The 19,150-nt window shown below is 40.3% G+C and overlaps 1 protein-coding gene across 2 annotated transcripts in view; it reads right to left on the reverse strand.

Annotated features, from left to right (window-relative positions):
• GOLGA5 (golgin A5) overlaps positions 1-18,434 on the reverse strand; it is a 41,756-nt gene extending 23,322 nt beyond the window's left edge. The window contains exons 1-6 of one of the 2 annotated variants that reach the window (XM_021679649.2): positions 18,214-18,434; positions 15,591-16,164; positions 7,453-7,680; positions 5,868-6,087; positions 5,098-5,221; positions 1,166-1,369 (exon numbers count right to left, since the gene is read on the reverse strand). In XM_021679649.2, the coding sequence (XP_021535324.1) occupies positions 1,166-1,369; positions 5,098-5,221; positions 5,868-6,087; positions 7,453-7,680; positions 15,591-16,134 (1,320 nt within the window). In that variant the 5' untranslated portion in view covers positions 16,135-16,164; positions 18,214-18,434. Of the gene's footprint in view, positions 1-1,165; positions 1,370-5,097; positions 5,222-5,867; positions 6,088-7,452; positions 7,681-15,590; positions 16,165-17,679; positions 17,716-18,213 lie in introns of those variants that run through there. The other variant, XM_021679648.2, reaches the window with a different exon arrangement.
• Between the last annotated feature and the right edge of the window lie 716 nt (positions 18,435-19,150).

The following is a 19,150-nucleotide window of genomic DNA, read 5'->3' on the forward strand; positions in this document are numbered from 1 at the left end:
CCTGGGAAGGAGGTATAATATTTACCAAAATTAGAGAATGAAGGAGAAGCTGGTGTGAGCGATGGGGAATCCCACACAGAGAAGCCTGGCAGGCACTCAGAAACCGGGGTCAGGAAGTTAGGCTGGGAGACACGCTGGAGTCACTTCGAGGTGACAGACAGAAGCAGAGTGAGTATAGGATAATGCCAGGTAAGGAGTGAGAGAGGTCTTGGGACTGAATTTGAGAGAACTCTTCGTCTCCAGAGACTCTGGAGCAGTGAAAGAAGACGGAGAGAGAGGGCAGCTCAAGTAGCACCGGAGGCAGGAGTTTAAGAAGGTAGAAGGGCTAATGGTGTCTGATGCTCTATCCACATCAAAGTGGATGGATATTAAGAAAAGGAAGAAAATACATATTCAGGTCATTAAAGATGTCTGGGAAGACAATTTCAGAAATGTATCAGGGACAGAAATGATACGAAGGAGTTAGAGTTAACAGCGCTAAAATAAAGATGGCATATTTACAAGAATTCTATTAAGTCTGATATTGAAAGAAAGAACAGGAAAATGGATCCAAGTGGTCAAAAAAGACAAAGGATTGTTTTTTCCCTAAGCAGGAGTTCCAAGATCTAGTTTTTGATCTTCCACCCAGCAACCATATGCTCTTGAGTAGGCTGAGCCAGAAAAAGGAGGCAGAGTGGAAGAAACAGAGAGAGGACAGACTCAGACTCAGGAGGAAGAGCTTATATACGGCGAAGAGGAACCCTCCTAGGGAAAGATGAAAGGATACCTTTCCCTCAGGAGGCAAAGGACAGAGAAGCCCAAGACTACATGAGATGACATGGGGGAAGCTGGCTGAGGCCGAGACCAGCTGTTCTGAAAAACTCAATGGGGGACCAGCCAGGAAGAATAAAGTGGCTGCTTAACGACAAACGTCGACAGTGCCGTGCTTAAGGTGACAGCTGAAGACCTGAGCTAGGCTGTGGCAGAATGAATTTTAAATAAAAAGAAAGAAAAACGGTAGGAACAAGGGACATTTCGGACTTTTGTAATACCTCTAAGTGCAGGAAGGCACCTGAAGCGAGCCAACCCAGCCAAACACGAACAAATCCTCTCTCAGATCTATATGGAGTCGAAAAGTGTCTCCCACCTGGCAAATCTTAACATCCAAAAGACATTTCATGCTTACTTGGAGTATTCTAGTAGCTTTTTGCTTGTAGTCAATTAATTCCTGCTTAGAGGACTCCAAGTTGGACTTGTACACTTTAACTTGCTGCTGTAGCTCATCAACTCTCTTCTTCTCCTCCGCATATTTTCTTTCCGCCAGAGTGACTGCTTCTGCCAAATTCTGACGTTCCTCTTCCATTTTATTAAGGCGTGCAGCAAACTCACTCTGTGACAAATTTTTATATCATCTTTACATCATTTCCTCTGAAATATATTTTACAACCATCCAATCAGATGTCTTATGGGATTGTTTTTTTTTTTTAGCTCAGCCCAACAACATAACAGGGAGGTTAAAAACAAAAACAAAACAAACCAAACACTTCATTTGTTAGGAACTGAAGAATAGGGAATCTAAGGTTGTTGGCTCCCAAATATGGCAATGCATCAGAATCAATTAAGAGTTTTTTATTTTTTTTTAAGGATTTTATTTATTTTGAGAGGAAGAAAGCACAGAGGGAGAGTGAGAGGGAGCAGCAGACTCCTTGCTGAGCAGAGAGCCTGATGCAGGGCTCAGTCCGAGGACCCTGAGATCATGACCTGAGCCGAAGGCAGACGCTTAACTGACTGAGCCACCCAGGTGCCCCAATTAAGGAGTTTTAAACAAATACAGCCACCCAAAGCTGTCCCCAGGCTTACTGAATTGGAATTTCCAAGACTATGCTTGGAAATGGAAATCTGTTTAAGAAATTTCCAAGGTGAATCTGGCCAGCCTGATACTAGCTGATTAATGAATAAAACAGAAAGTCTATCAGAAAACAAATAAAGGGGCACCTGGGTGGCTCAGTCGGTTAAGTGTCTGACTCTCGGTTTCAGCTCAGGTCACAATCTCAGGGTCAGGAGCTCAAGCCGCATGTCAGGCTCTGTGCTCAGCACGGAGTCTGCTTAAGTCTCTCTCAAATAAATAAAATAAATCTTAAAAAAAAAAAAAGGCAAACCACAGAGATAAGTAAACAGCTACATCTTTTTTAATAGCATGACTAACATTTTCCCTTTATTTCAAATTTTCTAATGAACTATTCAATATAATTTTTTAGCTTAAGAAACTTCCGGGCGCCTGGGTGGCTCAGTTGGTTAAGTGACTGCCTTCGGCTCAGGTCATGATCCTGGAGTCCCTGGATCGAGTCCCGCATCGGGCTCCCTGCTCAGCAGGGAGTCTGCTTTGCCCTCTGACCCTATCCCCTCTCATGTGTTCTCTCTCATTCTCTCTCTCTCAAAATAAATAAATAAAATCTTTAAAAAAAAAAAAAAGAAACTTCCAAAGCACACTCTAGAAAAACACATGCCTATCACTTACTAGCCTAACTAGTTCTGAGAATTATTTATATTTTGCCTTTATTCTCAAAAGTTCCCATCACCAGAACACTCAGAAGGTGAGGCAAAAGTCCGAAAGCAAAAGTTCACACACCAATAACTAAAGCCACAAACCTTTGACCCAATATTAACTCCTGCTTTGAATAAAAAGAGCAAGAGGACTATGCTAATGTCTACCAAGCATGTGAAATGTGCCTAATGCAACTAGAATTGAGTTTTTCTGTTTACTAACTTTAGCTAATTTTTCTGTTAATTAGCTTTAATTAAACATAAAAATACTTAATTCAGGGGTGCCTGGGTGGCTCAGTCGTTAAGCGTCTGCCTTCGGTTCAGGTCATGATCCCAGGGTCCTGGGATCGAGCCCCACATTGGGCTCCCTGCTCAGTGGGAAGCCTGCTTCTCCCTCTCCCACTTCCCCTGCTTGTGTTCCCTCTCTCGCTGTGTCTCTCTCTGTCAAATAAATAAATAAAATCTTTCAAAAAAAAACCCACTTAATTCAATTAATAGATTCATTGGGATATAATTAACATACTATAGAATTCACCCTTTTACAGTGTACAATTCAGGGGTTTTCAGTGTATTCACAGAGTTAGCTGTACAACCATTACCACTACCTAATATCAGGTACATTTTCACCCCAAAGGGAGATCCTCTACCCACTTCTCCCTTCCTCCTAGCCCCTGGCAATGATTAATCTACTTTCTCTATAGATCTAACTATTCTGGACATTTCATGGAAGTGACATCATATAATATGTGGCCTTTAGTGTCTGCCTTCTTTCACTTAGCATAATGTCTTACAGGTTCATCCATGTTGTAGCACGATCAGTACTTCATTCCTTTTTATGGCTGAATGCTATCTCCTTGTAGGCATATACCACACTTTGTTTATCCATTCAGCAACTGATGGATATTTGTATTAGTTCCAGTTTGGGGCTATTGTGAATAATGCTGCTATGAACATTTGTGTACAATTTTCTGTGTGGACAAATATTTTCAATTCCCTTGGGTATACACCTAGGACAGAGCTGCTAGGCCATATGGTAACTCTACACCTAACTTTTTGAGGAACTGTCAGTAGAAAACTTCTGAGTAGTTTAGAACAACTGGGCATGTGAATTATTTTTTTACCTCTAAATTTTATGAAATCTAAATATACATCAAGTATTACATAAGCAAATTTATGACTGAATTAAGTATAAAATATATTTTAAAGTATCAGTTTGCAAAAAAGAATGTAAAATATCTCATTAATGATTTTTATTTTTTTATTTTTTTATTTTTATTTTTTTAAGATTTTATTTATTTATTTGACAGAGAGAGACACAGTGAGAGAGGGAACACAAGCAGGGGGAGTGGGAGAGGGAGAAGCAGGCTCCCCGCAGAGCAGGGAGCCCGATGCGGGACTCAATCCCAGGACCCTGGGATCATGACCTGAGCTGAAGGCAGTCGCTTAACCAACTGAGCCACCCAGGCGCCCAATGATTTTTATTATTAACTATATGTTGAAATGATAGTACTTTGATTTTGTTGTTTTTAGGAGCCCAATGCGGGGCTTGAACTCATAACCCTAAGATCAAGATGTAAGCTGAGATCGAGTCAGATGCTTAAGTGACTGAGCCACTCAGGTGCCCCAAAATGACAGTACTTTGGATATACTGTGTTAAATAAAATACATTCATAAGATTTTCAAAAAGTCCACATTAACTGATAGTTACTTTCAGGGCTCAACTATTTTCACCTGTTGAAAAGATAGTCTGAACCAGTGGTTTTCAACCTCACTGGCTAATAGATACATGTAAATCTTATAAAACTCAAACACCACTGCTTATGCCCTACCTCACACCATGGGATCCGACTCCCTGGGAGTAGAGACCTGGCATCAGAAAGTATTAAAAGCTACACAAGTGATTCTAATGTATAGACAGGGCTGAGAATCACTGAACTAGATGCAAAAAAATTCATTTAAGTGTAAAACTCTACATTTTATGTACAATTTCCTCTGGAAATAAATCAATCAGATTGAACTAGAATCAGAAAAAGCTTAAATAAAAAAATAAACAAGATGCCCCACATCAATTTTTTCCCTCATTTGGCAGTGTTTTATTCGAAAGTTTCTCAGCACCATCTAATTTTAAGAAAAAGGACCCAAATCAGTTTTTCATCAAATAATGGTAATGTTGGTTGAAAAACAAAATTAAATAAAGAAATATCTATCTCTACTGAATATTCTATTTTAATTGTATTCCTTTTTTTAAGGGGTGCTGAGGGGCTGCTCTCCTTTTATAAGTATAACACCCCTCCTCTCTAGGACCATTGTCCAACCTGTGCATCGTCCCTTCAAATACCATCTCAGAAGAAAAGCCCCCACATTTCTGGTCAATGCCTTGTTGATCATAGAGGATGTTGACATTTATTTTAATTGTATCCCAATACATAAGATTAAGTAAATTCAGCAAGAATCAAGCTAAATTTTCAAATACTTGGTTTCTGTGACAGAAACAGATTTTTCTGAAATGCACTGCAGAATTTTCTTAAAGAGCAAATGTTATCAAACAGCATAAAGGCATTCTTCCTTTCTAACCTGCATTTGTTTACAGCTCTCCTGCTCTTTCTTCCGGGCGGTGTCCGCTTCATGCAGTCTCTCCTGAAGAGTTTGCAGAGCTTGGTTCTGCAGGCTGCTACCTTCGCTGTGATCCTGCATTATTCTAAAAGAAAAGACATCACTTGAAAAGACTTATTTCCACAGTGTACAAGGTGGAATAATTTTTAAAGCATCGGCTTGACAGCACAAAATAGCTGATTTGACTGGGGTGCCTAGGTGGTGCGGTCGGTTAGGCATCTGACTCCTGGTTTCGGCTCAGGTCGTGATCTCGGGGTCCTGATATCAAGCCCCCTGTTGGGCTCCACGTTCAGCACAGAGTCTGCTTGAGATTCTCTCTCTCCCTCTGCCCCTTCCCCCACCCCTCTCTCTCTAAAATAAAAAAAAAAAAAAAAGATGGTTTGACTAAAATATCCTTAAAGAAATCTTTTTGCCTTTTAATGGAATGTAACCTATATTTTTAGGCATCCAAATATAAGCACACACATCATTATATGTCAAAAAATTAAGGACACTATATTCGTCAAATATTTTTAAATTCAGAATTTGCTAACAATGCATCTCAAGGTTCAAATAATAAATCAACTTTTAATCGCACACATTTACAACAGTACCGAAAGATAAATTTGCCCCCTCTAAATTTCAAAAGCTAAGTTTTCATAAGGTAGTATACACCACCACAGTATTTATCATTACTTGCATGGGAAAGAATCTTTCTAGTTCCCTTTCTCATGATCACTAGGATGAGCTACCGTGATTTCTCAGTCTGCAAGGCTTCCAGGGCTTCGGTGCGTGTGGTCAGGAGCTGGTCGGCCTCCTGCAGCCTCACTTTCAGCACAGCCAGCTGTGAGTCCTTGGCATCCACCGCTGCAGTCAGGTCATCTACTTGGGCTCGCAGCTCTCGGGTTATTCGATCACTCTTTGAATGGTCGACATTCCACTTTTCAACTCTTGCTCTTGCTTTGGTTAATTCTTAAAAAAAAAAAAAAAAGAGATTTCTCTCTTCAAGCAGACACACTTTTCTCAGAGCACACAGAGACTCCCCTCTGTATCCCCGTAGTAATTTCTGCCAAAATTAAGAGCTTACAAATATCTTCAAATCATTTGCTTCAAATGGGATACCCATATCTCAAGCCCAACATTCACATCTACATCACAGTTAATAGGTTGGAAAGGGCACGATGCTAGCTGCTCCCTACAAAAAAAAAATTTTGAGACCTATCATAAAGCATTTGGGAGCCCACCCCAGTATACAGCAGAGTTCAGAACACTAGAGAAGTCAGTGGATTTGTTGAGCTCTGCTAGAGACAGGAAGAATGCAAATACAAATCAAGGGTAGATGGTGTACACCCTGGTATAAGACCAAAACAAACAAAATCAAAACCTATAGATAAACACAGGAAAGAATCTGTTTCTCTTGATTACTGTAGCAAAAAGATTTTATTTTTTAAACCTAGGACATTGGTGCAGAAAGAGCAGTGCAGATTTCCACACACTCACATATCTATAACAGCAGTTTGCAGGCCAAAAAAAAAAAATTTTTTTTTTTTTTAAATTGAAGCAAACTCTACAGGGTCTCAGGAAAAGCTCTATTTCTAGGTCTTTATTAGTCTGGTAAAGCAAAGCTTTTTCTGAAGTCAGTCCAACAAGCCCTAAACTTTCTTCCTCTTTCACTCTTCTGGTCCTCCATCCATATCTTGGCAAAACTTTTCCCACTGTCCCCGCCCTCCTTTCTAATCACTGCCAGGAACCAAGGCAGAGACTTCTCTTCTCCCTTTTGTTTTCCCTCAGCCCACACTTACATTAAGACTAACATATTCCCCCATCACCTCATTTATGAGATTATTTACTTTTAAATTACCCATTTCTGAGGAATCTAAGAGTTTTCTACTCTAGGGACACTTCACTGCATATTTCGAGAGTGTATTATTCAAACTGAATTCCATGGTCACTTCACATCTCCTGGAGCAGTACAATACTGTGACCTTGTCTACTGGTATCCACTCCTTTGTTTAATCCCACCTTTGGTTCATGAACAGTTCCCCCTGAAGGTTCAGAAGAGAGCAAATGAACCAGATGATTACTAAGGTTCTTAAATTTCTTAAATTACTAAGTTCTTAAATTTCATGACTCCTAGGGAATGACCAAACAAAGGCAATGTTCTGTTTCAGACTGGTAGGAGGATGACTGGTTCTATTTCTAAATCTGGGCCCTGTATTTCTATGAAAACACGATTTTGTAAGTCTTGTGTTTTGTTAAGTTCCGATGTCCTCAAGTTTTCAGTTTATTTTTGAAATGTTAAATTCCTAATCCTCCACAACTTAAATAAGACTCTACCTTCTTGAGTTTCCTTGGATCTTTGAAGTAATGAGGCCATTTCTTGATTTAAAGACTGAACTTCATTCCTCAACAGTTGATTCTCCAATCGAAGATTAGACAGTTCATGGGATTTGCCATCGTGAGTAGGTGTTGGGTTGTGGTCAGCACAGGCAGCACTTGATGATACATTTTCCTTTGAAGAATCCTCTTGAACTTCATGGCCAGAATCTGAATTATTAGACGTTACTATAAAAAAAGGAAAACATTTTTGTTACACTGGAACACTCACTACATACACATTAGTTGCTTACTTTGGTAGAATGCCTTTTGGCTCAAGTTGACTGCTATAGCTAAAATATCATAAAAAAGTAAACTTAAATTCTCAAGAGATTTCCTTCTGATGAAATTTCATTCTCCTACATGGGAGGCTATAGATCTCTAAGGATCTCAAAATTTGGATATACTGAATGGATGGTGATAAAGGATAGACACAAGAATACAGTTCTGGAAAGAAGAAAATCAAGAGATAATCTAAGCAGTTGGGATTAGGTAAAAAGGGTTTCAGTCCCCCTTTGTCTCCAAAGCATTTTCTTAAAAAAAGATGAAAGTCTCAACAGTGAAAATACTAGAAAGGCACAAAAGAACAGCTGTGGGTTTCAAGGCAAAAGAGTAATAATAGGTCAGAGCCATTTGTTACATACCAAACTGGAATCTAAAATGCCTTATACAAAGAGAGAGAGACTCATAAATTCAGATTCATCTTGTTTTTGGACTAAATGTGATCCAAATGCATTTTTTAGAAGATTTTATTTATTTATTTGGCAGAGAGAGAGAGAGCACAAGCAGGGTGGAGCGGCAGGCAGAGGGAAAGGAAGAAGCAGGCTCCGCTGAGCAGAGAGCCCAACGTGGGGCTTGATCCCAGGATCATGACCTGAGCTGAAGGCAGACGCTTCACCAACTGAGCCACCCAGGTGTCCGCCCAAATGCATTTTTTACTTACTCTAAAAAAAATTAGGTATGTGCTAAAAAGTGAACTGTATCTAAATGATAAAATGCACTAAGTAACTGTATGGGCAAAAGAGTTGACACTTCACAAAGGAAGATAAACAAATGATCAATAATCTTATGAAAAGGTTCTCAACATCTTCAGTGATCAAGGAAACGCAAATTAAAACCACAATGAGAACCAATACACACCTGCTAGAATGGCTAAAATTAAAAGGACAACACCAAATGCAGACAAAGACGTGGAGCAACCAGAACTCTCATAGATTATTGGTGGGAGTACAAAATGGTATAACCACGGTGGGAAAAGGTTTCCGCAGTCTCTTATGAAATTAAATATGCATCTACCATTTTGCCTAGTGATTCCCTTCCCAGGTTTTCATTTCCAAGAGAAACGAAAACATTTCCCCACAAATAGACAAGTACAAAAATGTTCATAGCAGCTTTATTCACAATAACCCAAAACTGGAAACAATCCACTGTCCATAAAAGAGAATGGATAAATTGTGGTGTATCTCCAGTAGAATACTACAAAATAAAAAAGAACTATTGATATACCCAATAACATGGATGAATCTCACTAACATGGTGAGTAAAAGAAGTCAGATAAGAGAGTGTACATACTACATGATTCCATTTATATGAAACTTTAGGACAAAAACTAAGGTGAAAAAAATCAGAGCAGTGGTAATTGGGGAAATGGGATGGAAAGATTAACTGGAAAGGGACGTGAGGGAAAGAAGTGTTATCATAAAAGTGTGGGTTACACAGGTATAGCCATTTATCTGTATAGCTAAGGTTTGTGCATTTCAACATACAGAAAAAATTATGAGAAATGGAAATTTGAATAATGACTAGGCACTAGATGATACTAAGGAATTATTACATTTTTAGGGTGATGATGGTATGAGTGTTTCTAAAGCTTGCATTTTGGGGCACCCGGGTGGCTCAGGTGGTTAAGCAACTGACTTCGGGTCAGGTCATGACCTCAGGGTCCTGGGATCAAGCTTGGGCTCTCAGCTTAGCGGGGGAGTCTGCCAGTCCCTCTCCCTCTGCCCCTCCCCCTGCTTGTACTCTCCCTGTCTCTCTCTCAAATAAATAAAATCTTTAAAAAAAAATAAAGCTTGCATTTTTTTAGGGTAATAAAATGAAATATTTCTAGAAGAAATGATATGAGATCTGTGATTTGCTGCAAAATAATTCTGTGGAGGGTAGAGGTAAAGGAGGGATGGAAAATGGGAGGTATAAATAAAACAAGAATGGCCGTAAGTGTTGATTAATACAGCCAGACAGGTAATATTGGAGGGAGTCATCAAAATCTACTTTGATATGTTTGAAATTTCCAAAACAAAAATTTTTCAGAAGAAATAAAGTATATATCCAATAAAGTAGTATTTAGAAGGACATCTATAGTCTTTAATATTTATATTAAAAATGAAAGTAAGAAAATTAATGAGTTTTCTATCCACCTTAAAGGCTATAAAAAACAGCAGAATAAACCCCAAAGCGGAAATTAACAATAAAGACCAGAAATTAACAAAATAGAAAAGAAACTTGCTAGAGAGAATTAAAATGGTATTCAGAGGGACATATAATTAACATTATGCCAATGAATTTTTAAATGTATACTACGTTGAAACCTACCAAATTGTATACTTAAGTATGTATAATTTATTATGTCAGTTATACTTCATTAACACTATTTGAAAAAAAGACATTTAGCACAGTGCCAGATATTGATATTTTTCTGGTAGTATCTGTGATCAAGCTTTGGTTTCTGCAGGGTTAATATGAATGATTAAGGTCCAAATGGGCTTGTTTCAGCTGTGACACTTTCATTACTTCCTGAAATTAAGTAAAATAAATATAATCCCCCAAAGTGTACATAGAATAGACAAATTCTTAGGAAAAAATGTAACTCACCAAAAAGAGAGGAAGTGGAAAGCCAATGCAATCAATAGTTAAAATCTTCCATTAAGAAGACCCCAAAGGCCCGGGGTGGCTGTCTGCCTTCAGCTTGGGTCATTATCCCTGGGTCCCGGAATCTAGCCCCACGTTGGGCTCCCTCTCAGTGGGGACTCTGCTTGTCCCTCTCCCTCTGCCTCTCCCTGCCAGCTTGTGCTCTCTCTCACTCGCGCTCTCTCAAATAAATAAATAAATAAAATCTTAAAAAAAAAAAATAATAACCCAGACCCTGATGGTTTTACCAGTGAGTTCCAGCAAACAATCAGGGAATAAATAATCTTACATCAAATAATTAAGACAACAGAAAAGGAGGGAGCACTTTGCAAATCATTTTATAAGGCTAACATAACTGTAATACCGAAACCTAACAATATTACAGATCAATCTTGCTTATGAAACAAATGCAAAAATCCTAACCAGAACATCAGCAAACTGAAAGTTAAGTTTGGTTTTAGGTTATAAAAAGTCAATTGATTTGTATACCATATTAATACTAAAGAACAAAAATCATATAAAAAAACATACGATATTTCATACATAACAGGAAAAAACGCTGCTAAAATTCAACAGAAAAACTGAAACTAGATATATATAGAAATATTCACCTGATAAAAAGTACCTGTGAAAAACCTAACACAAACACTGTATTTGGTGAAACAGTCGAAGCCTTCTATTTAAGACAAAGATACAAAATTGGTTTTCCGTCCAAGCCAATGCAGTGAGGCAAAGAAAAGATTTTTTTAAAAAGATAAAAGGGTTAAGAAACCAAATGGTCATTATCCACAGATACTGTACTGTTGAAAATCTAAATGAATGTACAGAAAAATATCAAGATTAAGAGCTATGTAGGTTGCTGTGTGTCAAAAGAAAGCAAAAATTTATGGGGCACCTGGGTGGCTCAGTTGGTTAAGTGGCTGCCTTCGGCTCAGGTCATGATCCCAGGGTGCTGGGATCAAGCCCCACATCGGGCTCCCTGCTCAGCAGAGAGCCTGCTTCTCCCTTTCCCTCTGCCTGCCGCTCTCCCTACTTGTGCTCTCTCTCTCTCTGTCAAATAAATAAATAAAAAATCTTAAAAAAAAAAAAGAAAGCAAAAATTTAAAAAAGATACCATTGGGGCGCCTGGGTGGCTCAGATGGTTAAGCGTCTGCCTTCGGCTCAGGTCATGATCCCAGAGTCCTGGGATCGAGTCCCGCATCGGGCTCCCTGCTCCTTGGGAGTCTGCTTCTCCCTCTGTTTCTCTCTCTCTCTCTCTCTCTCTCTGTCATGAATAAATAAATAAAATCTTAAAAAAATAAAATAAAATTTAAAAAAATAAAATAAAATAAAAAAGATACCATCTATAAGTTTCAAAAAAATTAATCTGACAAAAAGTATGCAAGACCTTCATGGAGAAAATAATAAAATCTTAATGAAAGACATTTAAAAACTGAATTGAGATTATACCATGTTAGAATGGGTAAAACCTCAGTATTGTAAAGACGCTGATTCTCACTCAACTGTCCATATAGAAGCAATGGACTCCCAATAAAAAGACCAACAGAATTTTTGTGAAACTTGGCAAGCAAATTCTAAAATGAATATGGATGTACAAAAAAAAAAAATTCCAAGAATAGCCAAAACATTCTTGAAGGACCAGGTAGGAGAAATTGCTCTAGGAGATATCAAAACACTATAAAACTACATTAATTAAGATAGTGTGGCATTGGCACAAAAACCACCCAATGAAACAGAATTAAGTGCCCAGAAACAGAGCGATGTATAGATGGATGCTTGATAATATGCCAGGGGTGATATTGCAGATTGATAGGGAAAAGGAAATATTTTTTTTCTTCTTTTTTTAAAGATTTTAATTATTTATTGACAGAGAGAGACACAGCGAGAGAAGGAACACAAGCAAGGGGAGCGAGAGAGGGAGAAGCAGGCTTTCCGTCTAGCATGGAGCCCAATGCGGGGCTGGATCCCAGGATTCTGGGATCATGACCCAAGTTGAAGGCAGATGCTTAACTACTAAGCCACCCAGGTGCCTGGAAAAGGAAATATTTTCAATGAATGATGCTAGATGCTGAGATAACAGATTTCCAACCCTCTTCTTTTTCACTTGGAAAACTTCTACTCATTCTTTAAGACCCAGCTCAAATTACAGACCCTCTGTGAATCCTTACCTGAAGATAAGAGAGTACACATACTACATGATTCCATTTAAATGAAGTTTTAGGACAAAAACTAGGTGAAAAAAATCAGAACAGTGGTAGTTGGGGAAATGGGGTGGAAAGACTTTCCCATATGGGAAAAAATGGAATGAGATGCCTACCTCACACCATTCATTAAAAAAACCAAAAATTTAAATAACCATATAGATATGACAGGTAAAACTATAAAACCCTTAGAAGATAATATAGGAAAATATCCTAATGATCTTAGGATAGGGAAAATTTTTCTAAGACACAAGGAAACATACCATCAAGAAAAGATTGATAAATTCATCTACATTAAGAACTCTATTGAGACACCTTAGAGAGAGGTGGGGGGAAAAACCAAGGTAAAACTGGAGGAGGTGTAGAAAGAGTTACCATCTGGAATACATAAGGAATATCTATAAATCAATAAGGAAAAAGACAAATGATCCATTGGAAAAAATTAATCAAAAGACTGAACAGGCACTTCCCAGAAGATGAAACCTGAATAATTAAATATTTGAAAAGATGCTCAACCTCATTAGTAATGAGAAAAGTAAAATATAACAAACTTTTCCACACCTGATTAACAAAACATAAAAAGTTTTTGAAAATATCCAACCTTGGTGAGAATGCAGAGCAAAAGGAATATTAACCACAGTTGGTCAAGTATAAATTGGTACAACCTCTTCAGAAAACTAGTGTACTTGAACACTGTCACACCCTACAACTCAGCAATTCCATTTAAAGACATTTCTAGGCATCCTAGGGCACTGGTTCTCAACCTAGGGTGATTTTGCTCCCCAAGGGACATTTGGCAATAAAGAAAAACATTTTTAGTTGTCACAATTGGGGATGTCACTGGCATCCAATGGGTTAAGAGGCCAGGGATGCTGCTGAACATCCTGCAAAGGACAGGACAGCCTCCTACAACAAAGATTTATTCCACCCAAAATGTCAATAGTCCCAAGACTGAGAAACCTTGCCCTAGAGAAACAAAACTTAATCATTATAACTCCCATGTATTAACTGGTTCTAACTCATTTCCCTGTCAACCAGGTTTCCTTTGATCCATCCTTTACAATTAAATCTAAGTAGTTTTCCCTAAAAGTAGAAAATACTGTCAACTTTCTTTGAAAGACCTCTATTAGCATCACATTACTGGGTCACTGACACTTACATAGGCCGAGCAATCACTTGGAGAACAACAAAAAATAACATGCCATGGCTCCTTCCCCAGAAAAACCTGATTCATGAAGTCTGGGGAGGCACTCAATGATTCATTTTTTATTAATCACACAAGTACTTTCAATGCAGGTTGTTCAGGGACCACTCTTTAAGAAAGAATGATGTTTACAAATAATAGGTTTAAATATGTAAACAGAGGCATACAAAGGCAGCTCCCAACTTTCTTTGCTAGTTTCATTTTCTTCACTGCTGTCCATCTCATACGCACTGTTCCCAGGACACTCTACCAAACTTTTAAAGAATCTCTGCATTGAATGCTGTCTCCAAACCCTTTTCTTTTTCACCTGGAAAATTTCTACTCTTTTTTTAAGACCCAGCTCAAATTACAGACCCCCTATGAATCCTTACCTGAATACCTTAGACAATTAGTTACTCTCTCCTTAGTGCCTCCACAATACTCTAACCATATCTCAATCGCTATACTTACTATACTATATACTAATATACTATATGTAAATTATCCGTTTACATGTCTGCCTCACCCACCAGACCCTGTTGAGAGAAACTGAGGAGTATGTGTACATAGTCAACAGCTACTGCATGATCTGGTCTTGAATACCCCAAACACTTGTCTCTTTACCACTTTATCTCGAAGATACAAGGCATATTTTTATTCACCAACAGCCAAGACCGTGGGAGAAGCTGTAACATTTAAGAAAACAAGCTTCCATTAATCATCAACTTTATAAAGAATCTCTGCAAGAACCTATCATGTACATTGTTACTTTAAAATGGTTAGTAAGGGGACGCCTGGGAGGCTCAGTCGGTTAAGCGGCTGCCTTTGGCCCAGGTCATGATCCCAGGGTCCTGGGATCGAGTCCCACATCGGGCTCCTTGCTCAGCAGGGAACCTGCTTCTCCCTCTCTCTCCCTCTGCTTGTGCTCTGTCAAATAAATAAAATCTTTAAAAAAAAAAAAGATAAAATGGTTAGTAAGGGGACGCCTGGGTGGCTCAGTTGGTTAAGCATCTGCCTTCAGCCCAGGTCATGATCCTAGGGTCCTGGGATCGAGTCCTGCGTCGGGCTCCTTGCTCAGCAGGGAGCATCTAGCATCTGCCTGCTGTTTCCCCCTGCTCATGCTCTCTCTCTCTCTGACAAATAAATAAATAAAAGCTTTAAAATGGTTAGTAGGTACTTGAATTAGCCACATTACCATGTTAACCTCATTTTTGCGGGTGAGAAGATATACACGTAGAGGTAATTTCACGGCAAATTAAACAATTGAATACCAGAATTCTAAACTGTTACTTCACCACCAGGTCAATGCCTTCAACCCTTCAACTTGGATTCAAGTTCGGTCTCTCAGCTTTACTTCTGAGGGATGCAAGGGGGAAAGAAAAACACACACAAAAAAATTCTCACAATCCAGAATATATGTAAAGTACAGCCTCCTATTTTATAATCCCAGAAAGAAATGAAATGAGATAGTCCCAAATCCCAAACTAAACTGTTTTCTTTCCGATTTCAAAACTGTCCTTTTTTATTTTAAAATATCTCAGAAAACCATTCTGGACAGAACTTCTTAGATGCTAGGCTGGGTAAAGTTACCCAAAAGACAGCATTTAAAGGTCCCTATTATAACTGTATACTGACTAATAGCATGCCACATTGTCTCCCTGGTTTATACCACACGTTTCAGAGACTGCCTTTACACCAGTGGGGAAAGGTAACAAAACAGAGGATGGGAAACACTACCAAAACGTTTAGACTAGGATAACACATCCAATTTGCTTAACTCTAAAAGAAGCAGAGGGCCGATTAACTACCATCGCTTTGGCTCCCAGAAGGATTTTCCTCAATGGTTTTGACGGTGGTTATGCTGGTGTTCACAGAACTGACACCTGCTGTCCGAGAACTCTGAAGGACAGGTGTCTTGCTCCTTTCTTTTTTGATTTCCACCCTCCCAGTGGGTTCCTTCTGTGAACTGTTAAGAAAGTCAAACAGCAGCTCATCATCCGGTTCTGACTTTTTTCTTCGAACAAACTGGGATGAAGGCCTAGGAACAGATGCGTTTTCAACAGGATGGGAAGCCTCCGCTGATGTCCTAGATCCTACTTTTACATTTGCAGTGCCAGCTAAGATAGTGGCTTTCTGATTTCCTATGTTATCAGCTGCTGAGGAAATATATGTAGCTTTGGATCCAGTCTGATAAGTCAAATCTGTATTTTGCTGAAGTTCAGGATAGTCAGCATTTTTGTTATATGTGATGTTGCTGCTGTTCTCTTTTCTACTGAGAGCTGTTGCAGCCCCTTGATCAACTCGATTTAAAAGATCTTCTGCCTTTCCAGCAAGATCAGCAAACCAAGACATGATGGTAGCAGAATAATCCTATTGGTGAACCTGTAAAAAGGACATAAAGGGATCAGTATGGCCGAACAGCAGAGCATAGCAGTTAAGACCAGTGAGGTCCTGGACTGAAAGCCTAACCCTGCCTCTTACTAACTGTAACCTTGAGCAAACTACTTCACTGAAAGTGAGAAGCTTTATCTAGAAAATGAGAAAAATAAATGTATTTACATTATAGGACAGTTTAAAGATGAAATAATATATATAAAAAACTCTTTGCAAAATGCCTGACACACAGTAGACACTCATTTTAGTAGTTGCTATTAGCATAATAATTACACCTATCACTACTGTTATAACTCCTATTTCAACAAAAGGCAAATGTTACCATAGCAAAAACATTCAAATAGCAAATCATCAATATGGCAAAATTGCAGTACAGCCAAATAAAAACAATTCCCTGGAGTTTGCTTCAAGGTGCTAAAACTTGAAACTTCTGATACTAAATCCATCTTCATGTTAAAATGCAGCACAATTATGGATAATTTAGGTGTGCACATATATAATCTGTGTAAAGTACACCTACAATAATTTAAATACTCAGTACCCACTATGCGCACATTGGCTAAGTTCAGAATTTTTTTTTTTTTAAGGATTTTATTTATTTATTTGAGAGAGAGAGAGTGAGAGAGAGAGCGCAAGAGGGGGGTAGGGTTAGAGGGAGAAGCAGACTCCCTGCCGAGTAGGGAGCCCGATGTGGGACTCGATCCCGGAACTCCGGGATCATGACCTGAGCCGAAGGCAGTTGCTTAACCAACTGAGCCACCCAGGCGCCCTAAGTTCAGAATTTTAAAAAAAATGACTGCATGGCCATTCATCTGATAAATAGACCTAAGTACTTATGGTGTGCCAGAATGAATGAGAATGATGAAGTAATTAGTCCTTATAGATATAGAAGTGTACGATATCATGGGCTCCAAAACACAGCTCTCTTTCTTTCCATCTAGATTAGGTTTTATCATTCTCTGTTCATATGCTATGCTTTTCCCTCACAACCCTTCATGTTTTATATGGTTTTCTTCTGTCTCATTACCTTTATCACACATAATTTTCACAACCACATTATGTGGTTAGTAGTAATATCTTATTCTCCACAAATGGGGAAAAGATTTAGAAAGATCCCCAAGTTTAGATGGCAGCTGAGCAACTCAAATCTAAGTCAGCCAAACCCACTTTTTTTTAACCCCTGCCTTTCCCATCTAGCCTCTCAGGATCTGAATAACCTCATAAAGAAATTCATCCTCTAAACCTGCTCCTTACAAAATGGGACTATTACATGCCTGTGTATTTCACAGTTTATGTGTCATCAAATGAAAATGGAGGTGCAATGATCTGTAACATATAAAACTCCCTACAGATGTAAAGTATTATTCTCAAGTAGACATCGGTGGTGATTGGGCGGCAACACTCTTATTAATTCCCTATTATCTCGCCTCCCATTTTAAAGTTAATAGGGCTTTAAAACAAAACTCCGTGCCTTAATATTGATTACCCAATTTAAATACAAACATGGATCCTTGGCACTGGCTCCAGTGACAAACTCCAGCGGACTTCAGAGGTACAGTGCCCTCAAGTAATTTCTCAAGCACTGCTCCCAGGAAATGGCCCACACGGCGGTGAAGAGAGGGTGACAGTGCGTGGCATGGGGAGGGGTCCGCAGACAGCAGTGGCAGGACCTGCTTCGAAGGCCAAGTGTCAACACAGAGGAAGAGAGGCTGGGGTCAGCCGGTGGGTCCCAGGGAGTCTGTCATCAGTGGACCCCAGGTAGCCGAGTTACAGACCCCCACTTCGCTCCCCACCCCCCTCGCAGAGCCTCTGGAGCGTGAGGAGCGGCCAAACCAGGCTGGGGCGGGAGAAAGGAGGAGAGCAGAGGGCACTAAACAACACCTGCTGAGGTCCCGGGGGGCTCCCCTCCCTCTCTCTCAGCTCCCCCCAAAGCGGAGAGACCAGAGTCTCCGCTGAGGGGAGGCCAGCCCCTCGCCTAAGGCCGTTAACACACCAGACGGACCCGTCCGGCCTACAGGGCTCACGCTACCGCCTCACCTGAGGACTCTAGAGCGGCTGCACCGCTGTCTTGTCGCCCTCCTGGGCCGCCCCCCACCTCAGCAGCCCGCGGCGATAGGGCCCGGCAGAGTAAACGTGGCCCCAGCCCCGCCGCGGCCCCGCTACTCTTCCGGGAGACGTGGAAGGGCGGCGAGGACCCCAAAACAGAGTGGCTTTCGAGTTGCCTGAGCGGCCCGGACCAACAGCAGCCACCTGGAGGCGACTCAGGCGGCGGCGCCGGCGGCTGCGGGGGCCTCGCTCCTGGCCACGCCCTTCCTCCGCCTGGTGCGTGTGACGTAGCTCTCTTCCCGTGGAGGCGGCCTGCACAACATTGTAGGCCACGCCCACCAGGGGCGGGACCCCGCTGCCGCCCCTAGGGTGACAGAGGCGGTGCCCCGCCCCCAAGGAATTGGAGGTAAGTGTTGGGCGGGGCGTGAGACCCAAGTGGACCCGACAACCTTCACCTCTCCCTCTCCCTCCTTCGCCTGCCAGTTTTACGGATGAGAATGCTGAGGACCCAGGGAGATGGGAATACAGAAAACAAGATCCCTGATTTCACGGAGCTTCCTTTCTAGTGGCAGAGACAGATATTAAATAAACCAGTGATGGAAGGAGTCGATTTTAAGAGGTGGGGGAAGCACTTTAAAAATGGTGTGATCAGGGAAGGTCTCTCTGAGGAGGGGACACTTGAGCTGAGACCCAAAAGATGGAAAAGACCTGTAAAGGGGCTTTCTATCCAGCAATACTGTAGTTATGTTATGCATACAGTTCATTGAATATTTGGAAATTAGTCTAAAATCCACATCAGTAATTAAATACTCAGCTCCTACTATGGTGCACAGGATCAGGCTAATTTGGCTCTGATGGCAAGCCCACAACATAGTCCCAGGGATCCCCATTTTCAGGTTGATGAAACTAATGCTCAGGGAGGTTAAGT

The sequence above is a fragment of the Neomonachus schauinslandi genome, chromosome 9 (genome assembly GCF_002201575.2).
Source record: "Neomonachus schauinslandi chromosome 9, ASM220157v2, whole genome shotgun sequence".
Taxonomy (NCBI): Eukaryota; Metazoa; Chordata; class Mammalia; order Carnivora; family Phocidae; genus Neomonachus; species Neomonachus schauinslandi.